Source organism: Heteronotia binoei, unplaced genomic scaffold (assembly GCF_032191835.1).
Source record: "Heteronotia binoei isolate CCM8104 ecotype False Entrance Well unplaced genomic scaffold, APGP_CSIRO_Hbin_v1 ptg000047l___fragment_1, whole genome shotgun sequence".
NCBI lineage: Eukaryota > Metazoa > Chordata > Lepidosauria > Squamata > Gekkonidae > Heteronotia > Heteronotia binoei.
Window position 1 is genome coordinate 130,277 of NW_026799982.1, and position 21,345 is coordinate 151,621.

The 21,345-nt window shown below is 41.8% G+C and overlaps 1 protein-coding gene across 2 annotated transcripts in view; it reads left to right on the forward strand.

The window, feature by feature from the left end:
- LOC132590489 (fibrillin-2-like) overlaps nt 1-21,345 on the forward strand; it is a 314,238-nt gene that overhangs the window by 104,489 nt on the left and 188,404 nt on the right. For both annotated transcript variants that reach the window (XR_009556697.1, XM_060263396.1), the window contains exons 6-10: nt 5,489-5,626; nt 10,093-10,212; nt 12,153-12,278; nt 16,258-16,380; nt 20,771-20,893. Coding sequence is in view for 1 of the 2 variants with exons in the window: in XM_060263396.1 (XP_060119379.1) it covers nt 5,489-5,626; nt 10,093-10,212; nt 12,153-12,278; nt 16,258-16,380; nt 20,771-20,893 (630 nt within the window). In the remaining variant the exon portion in view is untranslated. The remainder of the gene's footprint in view (nt 1-5,488; nt 5,627-10,092; nt 10,213-12,152; nt 12,279-16,257; nt 16,381-20,770; nt 20,894-21,345) is intronic.

Here is a 21,345-nt window from a genome sequence, read left to right on the forward strand (position 1 = left end):
ACAAAATAATCTGATTCCGAGAAGGATTGGGGGGGGGCTACCATGAGTTAATACGGGGAGGCAGATGTTGCTGTCTGATCAGCCATTTTAAATGTGGAAGGAAACAGCAGCAACATCTGATCATACTGTGCTTCTGAACAGGACCAAGATCTTTCTTTACAGAATCCATGCTGATTATTTCTCAGTGGCTTTTGTTCATCAATGTGCCTACTAATTCTAACTTAAATAAGGGATTCCACCAATTACTTGGTATTAGCATTAGACTGACCTGCCTGCAATTTTCTGGATCTCCTCTGGAACCCTTTTTAAAAGGTGGAGGTTACATTAGCTACCTTCCAGTTCCTGACAATGGAGGCATATTTTAGTCATACATGGCATATTTATTGTCAGGAGATGCACAAGTTCCCATTTGAGTTCTTTCAGAAGTCTTGGATGTATGTCATCTGGGCCTGGCGATCTGTCAATTTTTAATTTGTCCATAAGTCATAGGACCTCTTCACTTGTCACTTCAAAGCAACTCAGGTCTTTTGACACTCATCCTGAAATCAGCGATTCTGGAGTGGGCAAGCACCTTCCATCTTCCACAGTGATGACAGAGGCAAAAAATGCATTCAGCTTCTCTGCCATCTCCCTATCATCCTTTAGTAATCCCTTTGCCCCTTGGTCATCCAAGGTCTCTACTGCCTTCCTGGCTGGTTTTCTGCTTCTAATGTATTTGAAAAAAATTTTATTGTTAGACTTTACGTTTTTTGCAATATATTCCTGATAGTCCCTTTTTGCCTGTCTGATCACTGACTTGTATTTTATTTGCCAAAGCCTGTGCTCCCTATTATTTTCATCACTTGGACTAGCCTTCCACTATGTAAAGGAATCCTCCTTACCTTTTGTTTCTTCCATTACTTTATTAGTTAACCATGCAAGCCTTTTAAATACCTATTTGTACCTTTCCTAACCTGTGGTATACATTTTATCTGAGCTTCCAGGATTGTAGTTTTAAATAGCTTCCAAGCTTCTTGAGGGAATTTGACCCTCCTTACCTTTTCTTTCAGTGTCTTCTTCACAGTCCCCCTCACTTGAGAGAAGTTTCCCTTCTAAAGGTTAGAAAACATCTGAATTGACTTCCCTCTTTGCTGCTTGTTCTCTACCCAGAGGGAAAAACTTTTAAGACTTAGAGGAAAGGTTTTGTTAAGTTCAAACCTTGAAAGAAAAAAATGTATTTCTTCACAGCAAATAATAAGGTAAAAACTAAACAGTGAGAAATAGAACAATAAATGCCTAGAGCAGAGGCGCCATGTGCATTCCCTGCACAGTACAGACTACCAACACAGGAACAAGAGAGGTGCATGAGTGGAGTATTGGTTATGAAGACAGAACTTGATGGTAGTTCAGTTTAGGAATGAATAGGGCCATAACCCAGTATCCTGGATTATAGCCCCATGCATTCTCTTTCAGAGTATCCTTCCTTGCTTGCAAAGTAGCAATGCAGGCCCTAGTTTAACAGAGATTCTTCCTAGGCAAAAAAAAAAAAAATCTGATATCTTTACCTATCAGAAACATACATTGGCAGTATATCTCAGTATAGGGATGTAGAGCAACATCACTCTACAGGTATGTAATGGAGTTCTAGCTGAATGGTCAGTGCACTATCCTAAAATCTCTGTTTTTCTTATATGACTCTTAATAAACTATGCCCAAATTTTATATTCTGCTTATCTAAAAACATTCATTTTAGTGTGGTATGGCACATAGCTGTTGGTTGTCTTTTAAAACAGTAATGTAAGAATAAAGCTGTCATCTAGGAATAAAAGTTGTAATTTCATTTTTAATTTACCTTACTATCATGTGTTTCCTTTAAATATCAAATACATAGCCACTGTAGTCATTTTTATTATGTAGCAAAATTGTACCATAATGTAAATTTTATAAAGAATATTTTAAAACAAACAATCAAAATGGACCATTTTTTCCCATTCCATCCATGCAAAAAGAAGGCCTAAATCTTTATGTAATATCAGCATGATATATATATATTAAAAAAACAATATCCAGCTATGTACCACAAATTGTTTTTGTATTCACACATAAACAAGCAGGGGACCCAAAAGGACTAATGGAGGGTTTCCTCTCATTTTCTTCTCCTCCACTTTTTCTTTTGAAAGCCCCCAAAGCTTCTTCTCTTTTCTTGTTTTGTTTTCTCCTTCCCACCTACCAGCCAACTTACCATTATCTGCCCTCTAGTCTCCAACATTTTTCCTTCCTGCCCTTTGGCAGACTTTCCTAAAGAAAAGTTTGACTGAGGTGCACAGTGCTAGCCCATCCACTGGATTTACAAGAAGCATCTTTCTTTCCTCCCCACACTACTCTCCTCCTGGCAGCCCACACATCCTCAGATTTCCATATTATCTTCTGTTTTTCTTACACACCAACCAATCTACCATTTATCTACCCCTCCGTCTTTAGCTATATTTATAATTTATTTACTTCATTTATATATATATATATATACACCACCTTTCTCCACATGGGGACCCAAAGCAACTTATATCATTCTCCTGTCCTCCATTTTATCTTCACAACAATGCTGTGAGGTTAGTAATTCAAACCTGAGTCTCCCAGATCCTAGCTTGAAACTCTAACCACTGCTCAGTGCTGGCTTTAGTGAGGTGCCCACTGTTGTACAGTAGAAAGCAACTGAGCCTGATTAGGCATGTGTGAGGGATTAGGTCAGAGCCTATTTGGGAGGGCGACCACTTTAAATTTCTCCCCAGTCACCTTCCCTCAGTTCCTCAATCACCCTCACAGAAATCCTGTTAGACTCTCAAAAATTGGCACCAGACGGTTTTAAAATTCAGAACCCACAAAAATATTTATTAAATAACAAAAGGCAAGGGGAAGGGATCAAAATAATATTGATTATAACTAATTAGTAACAAAGAATCAGTTGGCAAGCAGATGGATGGCAGAATTATCAAATATCACTTCACAGAGATTTGGCAGGCTGAGGTAAAATATAATAACTCTGGCAGAAGATTTTTAACATAACAAACAGGCAGGCCTCAGAATCCTACTAGATTCTACTTCAGGCAGGCTGTGCCTTCTGGGCACTCAGAATGCTCTACAGCTCAGTTGTTTAGCCTGGCTTTGGATATCTAAAATAAAAATAACAAACTGACTCACTCCTCACACACACACACAGAACTCCTGACTGGTGTCAGTTCATTCTCCCTCACAGACACACTACTAGCTATCTTCCAGAACTCACACCCCACACTGGATGTGTCTCAGCTTTCCAGCTAGTCTTCTGGTCTGAGTCTTGGGTACCCTACTGACCACCAGAATCCAGTCCTTCCTTTTATGTGTTGGTGTAAACTCAGTTTAGACACAGGAGAATGCCTGGTTGTGTTGGCAAAATCTCCCTCAGAGAGTTTCAAACTGCCTTAAAACTCTCTCTTCCAGACAGAGACTACACACAGCCCTGTCTCCCACAAGGAGCCCAGCCTCACTGGCTGATCTCAGCCCCTTGTCCAGTTGCCTTTACAACTGACCGGTCTAAGCCCACAGTCTTCCCTTCAGACTCCTCTGAAGACCTAACACGAAGACTCCTCAGCTAAGACTAAAATCCTGAGGCGTTCCACTGCTAAGCAAACCTCATATTGTTACTTTTTCGTTGCTAGGGCAACGTTCCAGCCAATAGCTGCAAGCCTGTTCCCCAGCTCTCAGGCCAAGTTCCTGAGTCCGTCACAGCATGCAAGTCACTTGATAGTCACCTGGTGATTGCTGGTGAGCCTTACTTTGATGGGTCCTCTCTCAAAGACCAAAACAGGCCTAGAAAAGATGTTGCCCTCCCTCTGCCTTTTAATGACAAAAACCAAAGCTTGAAGTCTGGCAATACTGTTGTGAGGCCTAGCAGTGGCCATTGAGAGCGTCCATTTCTTAGAGCAATGGGTGTAGCTTCTATAATTTTGGGCACCCCCTCAATGATTTCTGTTCTTTATTTTTGTTCTTTAGATTTCAGACTCTTCTGCAAATCTGGGTTTTTTTCTGGTTTGTAAGAAGATATGTCTTGTCTATCCATGCCCCTACACTCTGGGTTTAAGTATCCTCAGATGGGGTCAGGATGAAAATTTGATATATCCAGGGCTTTTTTGTAGAAAAAGCTCAGCAGGAGCTCATTTGCATATTAGGCCACACCCCTGACATTACCATTGTTTCACACAGGGCTTTTTTGGTAGAAAAAGCCTAGCAGGAACTCATATGCATATTAGGCCACACCCCCTGATGCCAAGCCAGTCGAGACTGCATTCCTGTGCATTTCTGCTCCCCCCCCCCCAAAAAAAAGCCCTGGATATATCATTGCTTGCCATATAAAGACAACCAAGGAAAGGCCATCACATAGCCCAGAAATTCAACAAGAAACTGTCCATGATAGAATTGTCTCAGCACTCTAACCATGTGTTGCATTCTGTCAAAAGAAATGCTAATTGTGTGGCTTGATTTGTGTTGGGGCTCTGCATTTCATGAACCTCCACTCAGTTTCATAATTAGAAGCTAGGGTACCTCTTTTGTTATTAGCATATTCATTGAGAAAAGATTTGTCCTTTAAAAAATAATTTTCCCCTTTTAAAATTCTAATAGCAAAGCAAGGAAACTGGTTTCAATTAGTGAACTGAGTGGAAGTTCCAAGTGTTGAATTCATTGTTCTTTCCCTGTTTTGCCCTGATGTATGAATCGGCAATTTGCATATTATAGATGGAATAAGAAGCATTATATTTTCCATTTGAGCCATTGCATCTTCTAAAAACTAACAAAGAAGAAGCCTTCTGCACTTCCTCTGGGAGGCCACTCCAAAGGGTCTAGATTTTGAATAAACCTTGCAGTCAGTTTAAAGGTGGTCTCACAGTCCTTTGAGGTAAGGCAGCAAACCAGTGGGAGGAGTGAATTGGGGAACCAGTTCCGTACCAAGAGAAATGACTCTTTTTCACTGTCTCTTTGCAGTCCTGCTTAAGGAACTGGATTATGTAGGAACCTTTAGAAAGCCTTTGATGTGAAAAAGTGCTAAGAGTTTTATAGAGTGTCCAATGGTGATTTGAAGGGATGCAATACAATGTTATGATTATGAACTATAGAAGTTACAAGTAATCAGCTATAATTTGCTTTGTGCCACAAATATAAAACATCTCCCATGTTCCTCTTATCCTATGTGCCTATGTAAAATGCATATATGTCAGTGTTCTATTAAGGCAATAGACAATACTGTTAATTATATGTTAAAGTCAACGTAGTATGAAAATTAAGTTAGATTCGTTTACCATTTGGAGTCCAAACTATTATGTTCAAAGAATTAACCAAGAGGTAGTGTACAGACTGAAATGTACATTTTGTGTATTAAACTTCAAAGTTCTGTTAGTGGTTACATGAAGTTATGAACACAAATAGCTATAAAAGCAAGTTCATTTTTAATGGAGTATGGTTCTGCATTTTTTCTTAGCAATACTCAATCAAACAATAGATATCTGTAAGCAACATCCAAATCTTTGTTTAAATGGGCGCTGCATACCAACCATTTCCAGTTATCGTTGTGAATGCAATATGGGCTATAAGCAAGATGCAAACGGAGACTGTATTGGTGAGTATAGCTTTCTGTTTGACTCTTATTTTCTTTACAATGGATATTAATTAAGGTAATGTTAGGTTAAATATTTGTTGGATAGTTCTTGCTCTTAAAATTTTTACACATTTTTAATGAGTAGTATACCTGCCTGTTCTGCAGATTGGCATACAATTTTGTCTGGGGGGGAAATCACTAAAAAGGAAACTGGAAACCTGCTAAAGATGTTTCATGTTAAATTGAATAAAGAACTCAGCAATGTCTAGATGATGTGATAGTCTCTTACTTAAAACAAATTCTGGAAGAGTTTTAGCACTGTCATATCAGTAGTGTCCTATGAAGTGAGAAATAGTTACTGAACCGTTAGAACACATTTGGAAGCAAATGTTTGAGATTGCTTTTAAATTGTGGCAAATCAGTAACAAATGACTAATAACCACTTTGAACTAAGCACTACTTTATGAAAACATTCATAAGGAATTTTTTTTATAACTCATTGGATTGTTCTGGGGGGGGGACCCCAAACCTTTAAGTAATTTGTAATGAACTTCTGCAGGAGCTGGGGCATTAAGGAGAGCTGCAGGGACATTTAGAGAATTCAAAGGTGTTCAAAGAGAAACAGTAACAGGGTACATTGGGTGGTATAGTAGACATATGATAAGGAAAGCAAAATTGCACTAATTGAAGTACAAAGTGTGCTTTCATGGGGAGATTCTGTTTTTGTACAAGAAGATTCCATTCCTTTGCTATGATTTTCAACAAAAAAACCAAGAATTTTATTCATTGTTTTATTTAAAAGCCATGGTGCATTTATCTTTACGTCCTTGATCACCACTACATAATAATATGGGGACTGCCAAGCTTATAGAGGTGGATCAGAAGAAAAATGATATGTCTTCTGTAGAGATTATGAAATAAGTGACAATTACTGCCAGTATGTCAGATTTCCTTATCATTAGGTAAATATATTTTCATATGACAGTAAAGAAATACATTTGAAAATTTCCTGCAAATTGTGAGTTTTCACTCCAAGTGATTTCCTATTTATAATACCTTCTGCTTACAAACAATTAAGGGCTCAGTACTGTACATTCTGTCAAGATGATATTTTATTTTTATATAAATAAAGTTAACAGTTATGAGTTATATAGACTATTGCATGCCAAAGATTAATAGGAATCTGACTTTGCTTGAAATAATACTTCAAACGGTTAGCTTTATTGTGACGAAACTGTGTAAAATTGTATAGTACTGATCATAGAACTAAATAATCCAGAAGGGCAGCGTGGTTTGCTGCAAGTGAAAGTAACATTTTTCTTTATGTTCGACTATTCAGAAGTACTGGAGAAAAGAATATGAGCTGCTGCATACTGTTCAGTAGAAGATTCAAAAAGTTGATGCTGTGCAAGGCAGCTTCATTTTCAGAGCTATCTTATGGTATTCTGCAGAGGTGGCCAACAGTAGCTCTCCAGATGTTTTTTGCCTACAACTCCCATCAGCCCCAGCCAGCATGGCCAATGGCTGGGGCTGATGGGAGTTGTAGGCAAAAAAACATCTGAAGAGCTACCATTGGGCACCCCTGGTATACGGCATTGGTAGCGTGCCAACATTAATTTAGTTTAAGTGTAGCTTACTCACTGCCTATGCCATGCAAACAGAAATTAAAAAAAATTGCCAACAGCCTGTAGTCACGAGTATCAACCAAACATGGAATAGATTGTTGCAGTACCTACATAAGCCATGAAAAGATCCAATGATATGAAGCAATGACATGCTGTCCAGCTCCTTGATATCATCTAACCATCCAACAGCTCACTTGGAGAGAAACAACTAGAGAAAAAACCAATGAACTTTTCCAAAGACATTGGGGAAAATTGCAATTGGGATGAGAAGCATTCTCAAGTGAATGTCCTCTTGATTTTAAGCAGCTTCCTAGAATATTGAAGTCAAGGAAAGGGTTTCTCCTTAATTCCCAGACCATCTTCAATGGTCTATTGTGCATGGGTGTTTTATAGAGTGCTGCTATGCTCAAAAGCATTCTTATTGAAATATTGCTTGCCACTGTTGGTAAGGTTTCATCATAGTCTTCTCCATACGTCTGTGAGTATCTTTTAGCAACCAATCTGGTTCTGTATCTTTGTATATCCCCTTCTGCATCATGCTTGATTTTGAAGACCTTCCTTCCTTCCTTCCTTCCTTCCTTCCTTCCTTCCTTCCTTCCTTCCTTCCTTCCTTCCTTCCTTCCTTCCTTCCTTCCTTCCTTCCTTCCTTCCTTCCTTCCTTCCTTCCTTCCTTCCTCCCTCCCTCCCTCCCTCCCTCCCTCCCCTTCCCTCCCCTTCCCTCCCCTTCCCTTCCCTTCCCTTCCCTTCCCTTCCCTTCCCTTTCCTTCCCTTTCCTTAAGAATGTAAGAACACAAGAGAAGCCATGTTGGATCAGGCCAATGGCCCATCCAGTCCAACACTCTGTATCATACAGTGGCCAAAAACCCCAGACACCATCAGGAGGTCCATCAGTGGGACCAGGACACTAGAAGTCCTCCCACTGTGCCCCTCAAGCACCAAGAATACAGAGCTAATAGCCACTGATGGACCTTTGCTCCATATGTGTATCCAATCCCCTCTTGAAGTTGTCTTTGCTTGCAGCTGCCACTACCTCCTGTGGCAGTGAATTCCATGTGCTAATCACCCTTTGGGTGAATAAGTACTTCCTTTTATCAGTTCTAAACCGACTGCTCAGTAATTGAATATCCACAACTTCTTGTATTGTGAGAAAGGGAGAAAAGTACTTCTTTCTCTATATCCCATGCATAATCTTGTAAACCTCTTATCATGTCATCCCTCAGTAAACATTTCTCCAAGCTAAAGAGCCCCAAGCTTTTTAACCTTTCTTCATAGGAAAAGTGTTCCAACCCTTTAATCATTCTAGTTGCCCTTTTCTTCACTTTTCCCAATGTTATAATATTTTTTTGAGGTGTGATGACTAGAATTATCACAGTATTCCAAATGAGGCTGCATCATCGATTTATACAGGGGCATTATGATACTGGCTGATTGGTTTTCAGTTCCCTTCCTAATAATTCCCAGCATGGCATTGGCCTTTTTTATTGCAGTCACATGCTGTCTTAACATTTTCAGTGAGTTATCTACCATGACCCCAAGATCTCTCTCTTGGTCAGTCTCTGCCAGTTTACACCCCATCAACTTGCATTTATAGTTAGGATTTTTGACCCCAATGTGCATTACTTTGCACTTGGTCACCTTGAACCTCATTTGTCATGTTGCCACCCACTCGCCCAGCCTCGACAGATCCCTTTGCAGTGCCTCACAATCCTCTCTGGTTCTCACCACCCTGAACAATTTAGTGTCATCCGCAAACTTAGCCACTTCACTGCTTACTCCCAACTCCAAATCATTAATGAACAAGTTAAAAAGCAGCAGACCCAGTACTGAGCCCTGTGGCACCCCACTGCTTACCACCCTCTACTGTGAAAATTGCCCATTTATACTCACTTTCACTCTCTGTTTCAGATCAGGCTCAGGTAGGATAAATTCCCGTTATCTTTGCCCTTCAAAGTACTCACAGCAATGTTTTGGACAATAGTAATGGAATGAAGGGTCCCTTGCTGGAATATTGAAGAGCAAGTAATGTTGCCGGCTGCCTTTGCTAAACAGGATATAGAGTCTTGGTGTGCTGCTGAGACAAGAAATATATGTGTGTAGCTGGATATACAGCATCTCAAATAAACTTGCACATTGACAAAACAAACAATATGCCATTAATGCTGAATTTTCTAGGAGCAGTGGCTCAATGTATAATAAATCCAAGGAAACAAGATGGAATTTTTGTTGTTGTTGCATATGCACATATGTGTAGAAGGTGTTGAAGTAGTCCATGGAATTTCTGTGGATATCTGTCACAATAGAGTGAAACAATAACAAATTCTGCATAAATGATAGGTTCTATACCCTCATACTAATTTAACATCTCCTTGGCTAATTACATACTTTTGTAAATTAGGTTGCTGCCATTCTCTAGCCAAATCTAGCCAAAAACTCTGTATGAAATGTTTATTTAGTTTTATGGTCTGCTTTTCTACTAAATGACCTTCAGAACCTTAAGAAATGTGCGGTTAAGTGTGATTGAACTTGAGAAAGCTATTATGTCCTGCATTCTAATCCCTATGTACAGCTCAGCGCACGCTACAGAGGCGACCAGTGGAACCCCACTGGTCCCCGGATGTAGCTCGCTAATATGCACCGCCAATCAAGATCTGTGGCGGGAAGTTTTACTGACCAGGATTGGACCTGGCCTCACGGAGGGTTGTTCCGGGGCATGTATATAATCGGGACCCGGCCCGCCATTCTCTCTCTTGTGATGTACCCGCTAATAAAGTATGTTGCCTTCAACACGTCTCGTCACTGAGTACATTACAGCTATTCTACATATATTGTGAAATCTAATTGTCTTCTTTCTTATGCCAACAGATGTTGATGAGTGCATATCAAATCCATGCTCTAATGGAGACTGTGTGAACACACCTGGATCCTATTATTGCAAATGTCATATAGGTTTCCAAAGAACTCCTACAAAGCAAGCTTGCATCGGTAAAAAAAAAAAGTTTTAGTTGTACATTTGTAGATTTTACATATGTTTATGTTTGTTTTGAGTTAGTTCACTTGGGATTTTGAAAACAGAGTTTTACCTAGTCACTAAACCATGACTATGACCTAATGTTTGAAAGAATTTAATTAAACCTAGAATAACAATGAAAGAGAAATGTAAGAAATCTGCTTGCAGATTAAAGTATCTGTTTAAATCTTGTAGAGATTGAAATGCATCTCATTTTGAGATTTAGTCATGATAAATTGTAACTCCTGACCCCAAAAATCAAGTAAAAGAACATAGATCAAGCAAACATTTTGTCATTAAAACCTATTGAAACTAATATTGAGCTAGTAGTTCTGAACCAACAGAACCAGATCTGACTGATCTGCCATTCAACATAATTTTGGCAGATCTTTGGCAGATCAAGGGTTGATTTAGGACATCAGGTATATTCTCAATTTGTTTAAGCTCAGGGCTTTTTTTGAGCAGGAACACAGAGAAACACAGTTCTGGCTGGCTTGGTATCAAAAGATGTGGCCTACTATGCAAATGAGTTGTTGTTGGGCTTTTTTACAAAAACAATCCGTGTGAAACAATGGTGACATCAGGGAGTGTGGCAAATGAGTTCCTGCTGGTTTTTTTCTACTTAAAAAGCCCTGTTTAAGCTGATCAGTTGGGCAAAGGGAACTCAAGCTAATAGAATATATTAGTTTTGTTAGGTTAAATGGTGGCTAGGGAAGATTTACATTAGAAAAACAGCTCTTGAGATGAGTTAAACACATCTAGTGCTATGATCCTGGTCCAGTTCAGAATTTTCTGTAGATGCTGCTTATAGAAATTTGCAAGTATTATGATCCTAATTCCCCAATGTCATTTTGCACCTTAAGGTTTCCTAAGGCAAGCATCAAATTATAGTGCTTCCTCTAGTGGTGTCAATCCTTAAATTATATCAGGTGCTTCTGGTGCTGGGTTGGAGTCTGAGGCTGTCTCAACCTCCAGGGTTGCTTCATTGGACAAGTGTTCCAGGGTAATGCCTCGGAGTAGAGCAAATAAGGAGTCTCTTTACCTGAATCCCACATTCTGCTTTGCTGATTACTGTTCCCACCTGCCGGGGAATGAGTCTGGTTTTCCACCCTTGCTGTTACTTGGCAGTACTCTCCCAGGAGATGGCTAACCCCAGTCCTCTCTCTTCAACCCAGTCCTAGGGAGTGCCCTGGGCCAGTGGATCCTTGTCTAGGGTTGATGAGCTCACTGCCCCTTCCCCTTGGACAGAGGCTGGCTGCCCGCCTGATCTCCTGTAAAAAAAAAGCAGTGCTACCTGCTTTTCCTGCCCTTTCACCAGAGCTCCCCAGGATCCCAGTGCCACATTGGCTTCTGCTGCTGAGCATGCCACTGATGGCTAGCTGGGTTTCTTCAAGTCAACTCTGTCAAGGCTGCACCCTACTGCAACCTGACAACTTTGAAATGTGTTGCATCTCACTGGTGTGATGTGGCTTCAGTAGGTCTTGTAGTCCCTAGGTAAGTGCAGGGACAGAGGTGTCAACGCTGGACATATTGATATGGTGAAGTAATTAAAAGCAGAGGACTCTAATTGAAACCCAGAAAACTGGGTTTGATTTCCCACTCCTCTGCATGAAGCCTGTTGGGTGACCTTGAGCCAATCACACTTCTCTCAGAATTCCCTCAGCCCCGCCTACCACAAAAGGGGACTGTTGTGGGTAGTGGAAGAGAAGATAATTGTAAACTACTTTGACTACCATAGGGTAGCAAAACGTGGGGTATAAAAACCAACTCTTCTTTTTCTTTTTCAATAGTAACTTTATAAAGAGTTAAATAGTAATAAAGAGTTAATTCAGATACATTGAGCCTAAACTTCATCATATTTTCTAGTTGAAAAAAGTGAAATGTTCATTTTATTTATGTTATTTTTCCCCCTTAGATATTGATGAGTGTATTCAGAATGGTGTCCTTTGTAAAAATGGTCGTTGTGTGAACACTGATGGAAGCTTCCAGTGCATTTGCAATGCTGGTTTTGAACTAACCACTGATGGGAAAAACTGTGTTGGTAGGGTATAACCTGGATTTTTCTCTTAGTTTTTCTCCCTTTTCCCAACTTGTTTCTGGGGCCAAAGGTGCTGGTGTTGACCTTTACAGTCAGTGCTACCTGTAGTGGTTAAGAGTGGCGGACTCTTATCTGGAGAACCAGGTTTGATTCCCCACTCTCCACATGCAACCAACTGGGCATTGTTGAGTCAGTCACAGTTCTCTCAGAGCTCTCTTAGCCCCACTTACCTCACATGGTGCTGTTGTGGGAAGAGGAAGAGAAGGGGATTGCATGCTGCTTCAAGTCTCCTTCGGGTAGTAAAAAGAGGGGTATAAAAACTAACTCTTCTTCTCTATCTGGTTTAGGACTGGCATACCTTAAGGACTGCCTTATCCCATACAAACCTACTCAACCACTATGGTCATCTTCTGAGGCTTTGCTTTGGGTGCTTTTCATGATATTAGATAGGTGGCAACCCAAAAATGGGTCCTCTGAGTTGTACCAAATTTATGGAACTCCCTCCTCAGGGTGATTTGACTGTTCCTTCTATTACTGTCTTCTGTAAGCAGGTGAATACGTCTTTTTTCTGGTGTTCCCAGTGTTTCCTCTCCTTCCTGCTTTATGTTTTAATTGCTGTCTTTGTACCTCATGTATGTATTTTAGTTTTAATTTTAATTGGCTTTTAAATATATTTTTATATCTTTAAAAAAATTGTTAGCCATTTTGTGGTCCTGTTTGGACCGAAAGTCAGGATCTAAACTTTGCAAATAAATAAATGCTTTGCAGTGGTGGTGGGAAGTGCTATCAAGTCACAAACGACTTATAGTGATCCCACAGGGTTTTCAAGGCAAGAGATATTCAGAGGTGGTTTGCCGTTGCCAGCCTTTGCTGTAAGGCTGGTATAAAGTCATATATATAGAATATAGAGTGGAAAGGAATTTCATGATTCATCTAGTCCAACCCCCTACACAATGCAGGAACTTGTGCAACCCCCTACACAAATGCCTCCCCCACACACATACATCCACAGTGACCTGTGCTCCATGCTCAGAAGGTGGCAAAAACCTCCAGGATCCTTGACCAAACTGGTCTGGAGAAAAATTGCTGACTGACTCCAAAATGGCAATTAGCATTTCCCTGGGCATGTAAGCACTGATGCAAACCTTCCTGCCCTCCTTCTCATAATCTGCCGAATTCACAGAAACAGCATTGCGGTCAGATGGCCATCTAGCCTCTTTTTTAAAACCTTCAAATAAGGACAGCCCACCACCTCCCAAGGAATCCTGTTCCACTGAGGAACCACTCTGACAGCCAGGAAGTTCTTCCTAATATTTAGTTGAAAACTCTTTTGATTTAATTTCAACCCATTGGTTCTGGTCCAACCTTCTGGGGCCACAAAAAACAAGCCTCTATATGATAGCTCCTCAAGAACTTGAAGATGGTGATCGTATCACCTCTCAGTCTTCTCCGCTTCAGGCTATACGTACCCAGCTCCTTCAACCTTTCCTCATAGGACTCAGTATCCAGACCCCTCACCATCTTTGTTGCCCTCTTCTGGATATGTTCCAGCTTGTCTATATTTTCCAAAACTGAACACAATACTCTAGGTGAGGTCTAACCAGAGCAGAGTAAAGCGATACCACCACTTCACGTGATCTGGACACTATACTTCTGTTGATACAGCCCAAACTTTAATTTGCCTTTTTAGCTACCACATCACACTGCTGCCATTCAGTGGGGAGTCCACTAAGACCCCCTTGATCCTTTTCACACATACTACTGCCAAGACAAGTCTCTCCCATCCTATAATTATGCATTGGATTTTTCCTACCAAAATGCAAAATGTTACATTTATCCTGGTTAAAATTCATTTTGTTTTAGCCCAGTTTTCCAGCCTGTGAAGAACATCCTGTATCCTGTCTCTGTCTTCTACTGTATTTGCTACCTCTCCCAATTTAGTATCATCTGCAAATTTAATAAGCATTCCCTCTATTCCTTCATCCAAATCATTTGTGAAGATGTTGAACAAAACAGATCTCAGGACAGATCCTTGATGCACTCCACTTGTCACTCTTTTCCAAGAGGGTGATGAACCATTCACAAGCACTCTTGGGGTGCAGTCTGTCAACCAGTTACAAATCCACCTAACAGTAACAGGATCCAAACCACATTTTACCAACTTGTCAACAAGAATAGTATGTGGAACCTTATCAGAAGCCTTACTGAAATTAAGATGACCTATGTTTACAACATTTCCCTGATCCAGCAAGGTAGTCATTTTTTTTTAAAGGTAAGGTTAGTCTGACGTGACTTGTTCTTGAGAAACCCATGCTGGCTCTTAGTGATCACAGCTGTCCTTTCTAAATGTTCCAGGACTGACTGGTGATCTGTTCTAAAACTTTTCCAGGTATAAACATCAAGTTGATGGGTTGATGGTTACCCGGATCCTCCTTTTCCCCCTTCTTGAAGATGGGGACATTTGTCTGCCTCCAGTCTTCTGGCACCTCACCTGTTCTCCAAGAATTCTCAAAAATAATGGCCAGAGGCTCAGTTCTTTTAGTACCCTTGGATTCAGTTCATCTGGCCTTGAGGACTTTGTTTCATTTAATGAAACTAAGCGTTTTTGTACTACCTTTTTGCTGATCCTAGACTGCAACTCCCTTCCCTCATCGTATGTTCTGTTTTTGCAGTGTTGAGTACTTTACAAGAGAAGACTGAGGAAAAGTCAGAATTTAGCAGTTCTGCCCTTTCTTCATCATCTGTTACAATTACTATTTGTATTTGTTTTTTGAGACAATTAAAATTCCTGGTGTTGTGATTCTGTTCTGTTTGTTCCTTGCTAATATTTCAGGTGCTGCTTTAGTATATTTGTTTCCAAAAAAATTAATCTGGAAGATAAATTTAGTATTGTATCATCTGTGAGTTGATCAAACAGTGATTGGAAATTTACACCTTCGATGTTTATACAGTTATGAAATAGTATGATAAATTGAAGTTACTATTTTGAGAATTGAGGTACTAAGATTAACCAAATGCCATTACTGGAGTACATTGTTGAGCTGTATATTTTTAAGCTTCCTAGGTAATAACATAATAGTTTGCTTGCAATAGGCAAGTTTGTTAACTGACAACGTATTTCTGTAATACTGAATTTGTAGAGTATTAATGTTGTTAATTGGTATAGTATTTCAGATTCTGATCTAAAACATCAAATATCAATGGGTGAAAGAAGGTACAATATTTTTGTACTCAGTTTATTGTACTGTGTAGTACTCACAACTTGTGTACTTCACTATTAGAACATATATCCTGAAGAAAATAATATTTTCATTAAATTATACCCTCAGTGCTTACCTGTTCAAGATGTCCCTAAATGTTCTACTTCAAACAAAATAACTTGAACTGTAGCCAATTTAAACGAAAGAAAGGTTCAAGGAAAAGTTTTACATTACTTAATTATTTAAGACTTTTTAAAGGTGTCTCTGCACCAGACTTTGGGTCCCCAGGGCAGCAAACAATAAGAATATTTTAAAAGATTTAAAATTCATAAATACAGAAGAAACAATCTTAAAAACATGTAAACACATGAATGGGAGGAAGAGTCAATAAGAATCTGTGAAGGAACACAAGACCAAAAAACAAAAATCCTAAATTTTGGTAGAAGACACTGATAGAAAGAGAAAGCTAAATCTCTCTGGGGAAGGAATTCTATAATTATGGTGCCATAACCAAGGAAGCCCTTGGATTGCCAGCTGTCTAGACCGAAATGGCAGAAGCACTTGAAACAGGGCCTCCAAAGATGACTGCAGAGGTTGGATAGGAAGTAAGCAGTTCTTAAAACGTTATTTTAAATAAATAAATTTATTTTTAAATAAATACATTTCTTGTAGTGAGAAAGTTCTTCTGATCCTTCTTAATAGGTGCTTGCCTGAAAAAGATCTGACTGAATCAAACACTTTTTTTTTCAGGGATAAAAATATCTTTGCTGCTTTCTTTTCAGATCATGATGAATGTACTTCTACCAACATGTGCTTGAATGGGATGTGTATAAATGAAGATGGCAGTTTCAAATGCATATGCAAACCTGGGTTTATCTTGGCTTCTAGTGGGCGTTATTGTACAGGTAAATATATCACATCACATTAAGGAATTTTTTTTTTGAAACTTCACTTGTCTGCTAAATTATTTACACCTTATAAACACGCAAACAGAAGGGGGGCTGTGTGAGAATATGATAGGTGCACAGGGACCTTGTGTTCCCTGCCCTCCTGTTTGCATACCTATGTCTGTGCTCATGTTGAGACAGTAAAGGGAAATCCAGACCATATTGAGAATGTATGAAGAGCCCTGCTGGATCAGACCAATGATTCATCTAGTCCAGCATCCTGTCTTACAGTGTGGTCAACCAGTTCCTCTAGACAGCCAACAAACGCGGCATAGAGGCTCAGGCTATCTCCTGATGTTACTTCCTAGCACTGGTATGAAAGCTGCTTTGCCTTCCACTCTCTAGTCTGGTGTTCCCCTTTCAGCCTTCTGCACCCTCCCCAGGGATCCCTGCTAGGCTTCCCAACCCTCCCGCCCTGGCGGGGGACCCCAGGATTTCCAGCCTCTTCTCCCGCTCCCCAAAAAAATGGAAGCGGGGGGAGAGGGGAAACGGCACCAAGGAGCGGGCGACGCCGCTGCGCAGCTGCCGCCTCTTCTCCGTAGTTGCTCCTCCAAGATGGGCTCAGCCTGAGCCCATCTCGGAGGAGCAGCTACGGAGAAGCGTGGCAAGCCCCGAATCTGGGTCCTTCTAGGACCCCGAGCAGCAATGCTGGAGGAGCGAGAGCAGGCTGGACTTGCGCCCTGCCCCTCCACTCCCTGCAGAAGGCGGCCTGTGTGGGCAAGGGGGGCGCGCTTCGCTTCTCTGCCCGGCCCCTCTGCTGGGCCTATGGCTGCGCGGGTGGCAAGGGGCATGCTGGGCTGGCCTCGGAGGAGAAGGAGGCGGCGGCAGCGCTGAGCTGAGCCGTGGCGGGAGGAGGAGGCGGCATGGCTGCGGCCGAGGCGCGCTGGCCTTCCGAGCCAAGGACTGGGTAAGGCCTTCCCTGCTGGCCGATAGGGTTGCCAATCCCCAGGTGGGGGCAGGGGATCCCCCGGTTTGGAGGCCCTCCCCTCTTTAGGGTCGTCACAGCCTTGATCTTGGCTCCACCCCTAATGTCTCCTGGCTCCACCCCCAAAGTCCCCAGATATTTCTTGAATTGGACTTGGCAACCCTAATCCCTGCGTGGCAGAGGGCCAGGTTGCTGCACCAATGTCTGGTGCAAGCCCCCAATACGACTTCTCTGGTTTCAGGGGGTGGTCAACATGTCCCCTTTGGGCCCGGGAATCAATTACCTGCACCTCCAGTTATTTGGGGGGCGGCCTGCCTCTTTCCCCCTTGGGCCAGGCCCAGTAGGCAGTCACCTGCCTGTTGCTGCATGGATTTTGGGGGTGGCCAACACTTTTCCTGGGGCCTAGGCAAGAGGCAGTCACCTGCTATATGTTGGGGATGTAGATTCTGGGGATGGTCAACCCCTCTCCTTGGGCCTGGGCAGGAATTTTAACCCTGCCATAGGTTGGGGGCATGGATTCTGGCAATGGCTGGCCCTTCTCCTTGAGCCTGGATGGGAGGTGGTTTCCCACTACATGTTGGGATCATGGATTCTGGTGGTGTCTGACCCCACAGGCCACCTTGGGATTGGTTAGTTTGCCACATTAAGCAGGTGGGTCAAATCAGGCTAGATTACTGTTTGCCACTGGGGCAGCCAACTTTGGGCTGGGTTACTGTCTCCACACTAGGTGGGCTATATTGGGCTGGGTGTTTACTGGGAGACCAGCTGAGCTGGATTTAGCTCTACAGTCAGGCGCTGTCTGGTCTCCAACAAGAAATGTGTTCTGTGGCTTTGGTCCAGTGGCTCTGGGGCTGACTGGAGAGCTCATGAAGAGGAGGCAGTTAAAAACATCCCAGATTGGGATGTGGGGTTCATCAGGTAAGGAAGCTGAGCTGTGGGGTTGTGCAGAAGTGGGAAAGACCTATAAAGCCTTGGTTAGCTCCTCTCCCAAGGACTGCAGTAACTAGTGTGGACTCAGCCCTCCTTTCACAACCCCTAGGGAAGTTTCTCCCATGCTCCTCCAACCTCACCCCTTTCTCTTTTCCCTGAAGCTTCTCCTGGCCTGGGTCCCTGAGGGTTCAGGTCATGGTTGAGCAGCTACATCCATGGTGGTGAGCTGTTGCTGCACAACCCAAGTTCAAAAAAGGGGAGGCATCATTTGATTCAGCTGCGCAATTACTATCTGTTCCACCACCCACTCAACTTGGGAACCATCTAGCTTGAGCCACTTATTAGCAAGCTCCCTAAGAGCATAGGCTGTCTTGAAGGGACTTTCTTCCTTCTCACACTTAGAATTTCAATAGAGCAAACAATAGGCTTCTGGCATTTTATGGAGTTTCCTGAATATAGCCTTTTTCATAATCAGCGGCATTGACTGCATTCAGAGCTTGATAAGTGGCCAGGGTGGTCCCCAGCAAAACAGTCCCAAAATAGGTGTCCATTGCACCTCAGGCCAGGAAGGTGCAGTAGCCATCTATTCAAAGGCCCCTAAGTAGGCTTCTATGTCATCAGGAGACACCTTAGGGATTTGGAATGGCCCTGCCACTGCTGTGGCATCAAATGATGTGGCTGCCAGAGGTTGCATAGTATGCCAAAGAGGTTGCATAGTAGGGAGCCACCTATCTTGTGCCACATACTGGCTGTCCAGGACCATCTTGGGTGGCAGCTGACCATTCCCCAAACTGGTCAAGTCCAACTGGGAGACATTTGCTCTGTAGCCCCTGAAGCTGACATCTTTGCCTCTTGGGTGTTTCTCACTCCTTTGTCAATTTCTCTGTCTTGCTTAAATGGTATGGACATCTACTCAGCTTTTGGGGAACCTGGATGAGCCCCCACTTGTAAGAGATTATTGGCTTCAGCTGTGCAGGAGCTGCAGGAAGTCACTACAGCATCCAGCACCAAGGGTCATCACAAGCCATGTCTCCTTTTTATTTACTATTTTCAGTGATCCCTCACCCAATTCCTTTCCAGAGAACAGTCTTGTCCTCATTTCCCCAGAGTGATTCTTGCAGCCTTGGGCGGGGCCTTCCCCTGCTTAAGTCCAACCAGAGTCCTGGGAATCCTGCAGAGAGGGTCTTCATGGGCTTTTACACTCACAGCAGCTTGGCGTCCCTGTCAACTTTCTTTGGTGGGCCATGCCTCTCTCAACTGCTTCATAGTCTGTCCTCGGACATTGGAGAGAGGCTGTTCTCTAGCATCTCTGTTGTCTGTTCTCTAGCATCTCTGAAAGCTGCCGGCATCTCTCCTTCAAAGGCTGGTTTCATCCTCTCCTCTCTCAGCACTCACTCCTCCTGGTTTTTCCTGCACAGCTCACCTTTTGCTCCTGTTAGCTCAACCCCCAGCTGTTTGCTCACCTCTATTAAATCTGTCTCCTGCTGGCTCAACCCTTGTTAGCAGAGACCAGCTGCTTACATTGCTCATCCTCAAGCCAGCTTCAAGAGGGGGTTAGTTAAAAATATGGAGCAGAGGTCCATCAGTGGCTATTAGCCACAATGTGTATATATGTGTGTTTGTGTGTGTGTGTATAATTTTTTTGGCCACTGTGTGACACAGAGTGTTCGACTGGATGGGCCATTGGCCTGATCCAACCTGGCTTCTCTTATGTTCTTACCTGCCTTCTGGGCTCCATTCTTCAAAAAAAAACCCTCCTGTGAGAATTTTGCTGAACTCTAAGATTTGACAAACTTTCTAAGTTTCCCCCCACAAAAAATGGGGAAGTAACCAAAACATATAAAGCAGATGGATGGAAATCTTCATCATGCCACTGTAGCCACATAGGAGAATGTAATTTAAAAAGTATGATGGGAGTAAAGTTTTATTTCAATAATAATTCAAGAAGCATTTTAAGGTAGATGGCTGAGTTTATATAATTTAGTATACCTTCTGGTGATGTCAGGAGTGTGTGGCATATGCAAATGAGTTATGTAAATGAGTTGTGCTAATGAGCTCCAGCACCTCTTTTTCTTCAAAATGACCCCTGCTCAAAATTAAAGGATTCCCCCCACATCTGTGCACTGCCTTGTGGGAGGAAAGATTAAAACAACACCCTTCAAACTACCTGGCTGTGTACAAAAAAGTATATTTTAGGATGAGATTTCAGGACACAGAAATCTATTTTTGAAGTCGTTCCTCTTATTTGCATCTCTTTATTGCTATACCTTATCCATGTTTCAGATGCACTGACACAGAAGAAATTCCCATTGGATTGTGGCCATGCTCTGAGCATTTTGATAATTTTTAATTTTAATTAATTTTAATGGGTTCAAATAGAAAAATATAGGATAAAGTTAATGGTACAATCACAAGGGCACAGGTCAATAAATATGATTTTTTAATGTTTCTATTGTATAGCATTAAGTAAAAATTATGTTTTCCTCTGGCTAGATATTGATGAATGCGAAACACCAGGAATTTGCATGAATGGCTATTGCATTAATACTGAGGGGTCATTTCATTGTGAATGTCCACCGGGTTTAGCTGTTGGTGTTGATGGTCGTGTATGTGTAGGTAAGAAAAACTTTTACAACCCTATATGATAAAATATATTCTGATTACTGATATGGTTTTGTCTACTGTTTGTCTACTGTTATAACTTAGTTTTTGTTTTCTGTAGCACTGGACTAATAATATCTGAAAATATATTCTCATTTTTTTCTAAGAAACACAGTCCCTAGTACACTGAGAGTCAGCGTGGTGTAGTAGTTTTATTCCCCACTCCTCCACAAGCAGCCATCTGGGTGACCTTGGGTCAGTCACAGTTCTCTCAGAGTTCTCTGAACCCCATCCACCTCACAGGGTGTCTGTTATACGGAGAAGAAGGGAGGGCAATTGTAAGCCACTCTGTGACTCCTTTGGGTAGTGAAAAGTGGGGTATAAAAGCCAATTCCTCTTTCTCTTCCTCCTCCTTCTTCCAGAGCATGTGACTTCAGTAATTTCTCTTTTCTGTTCTTCTCCCACAT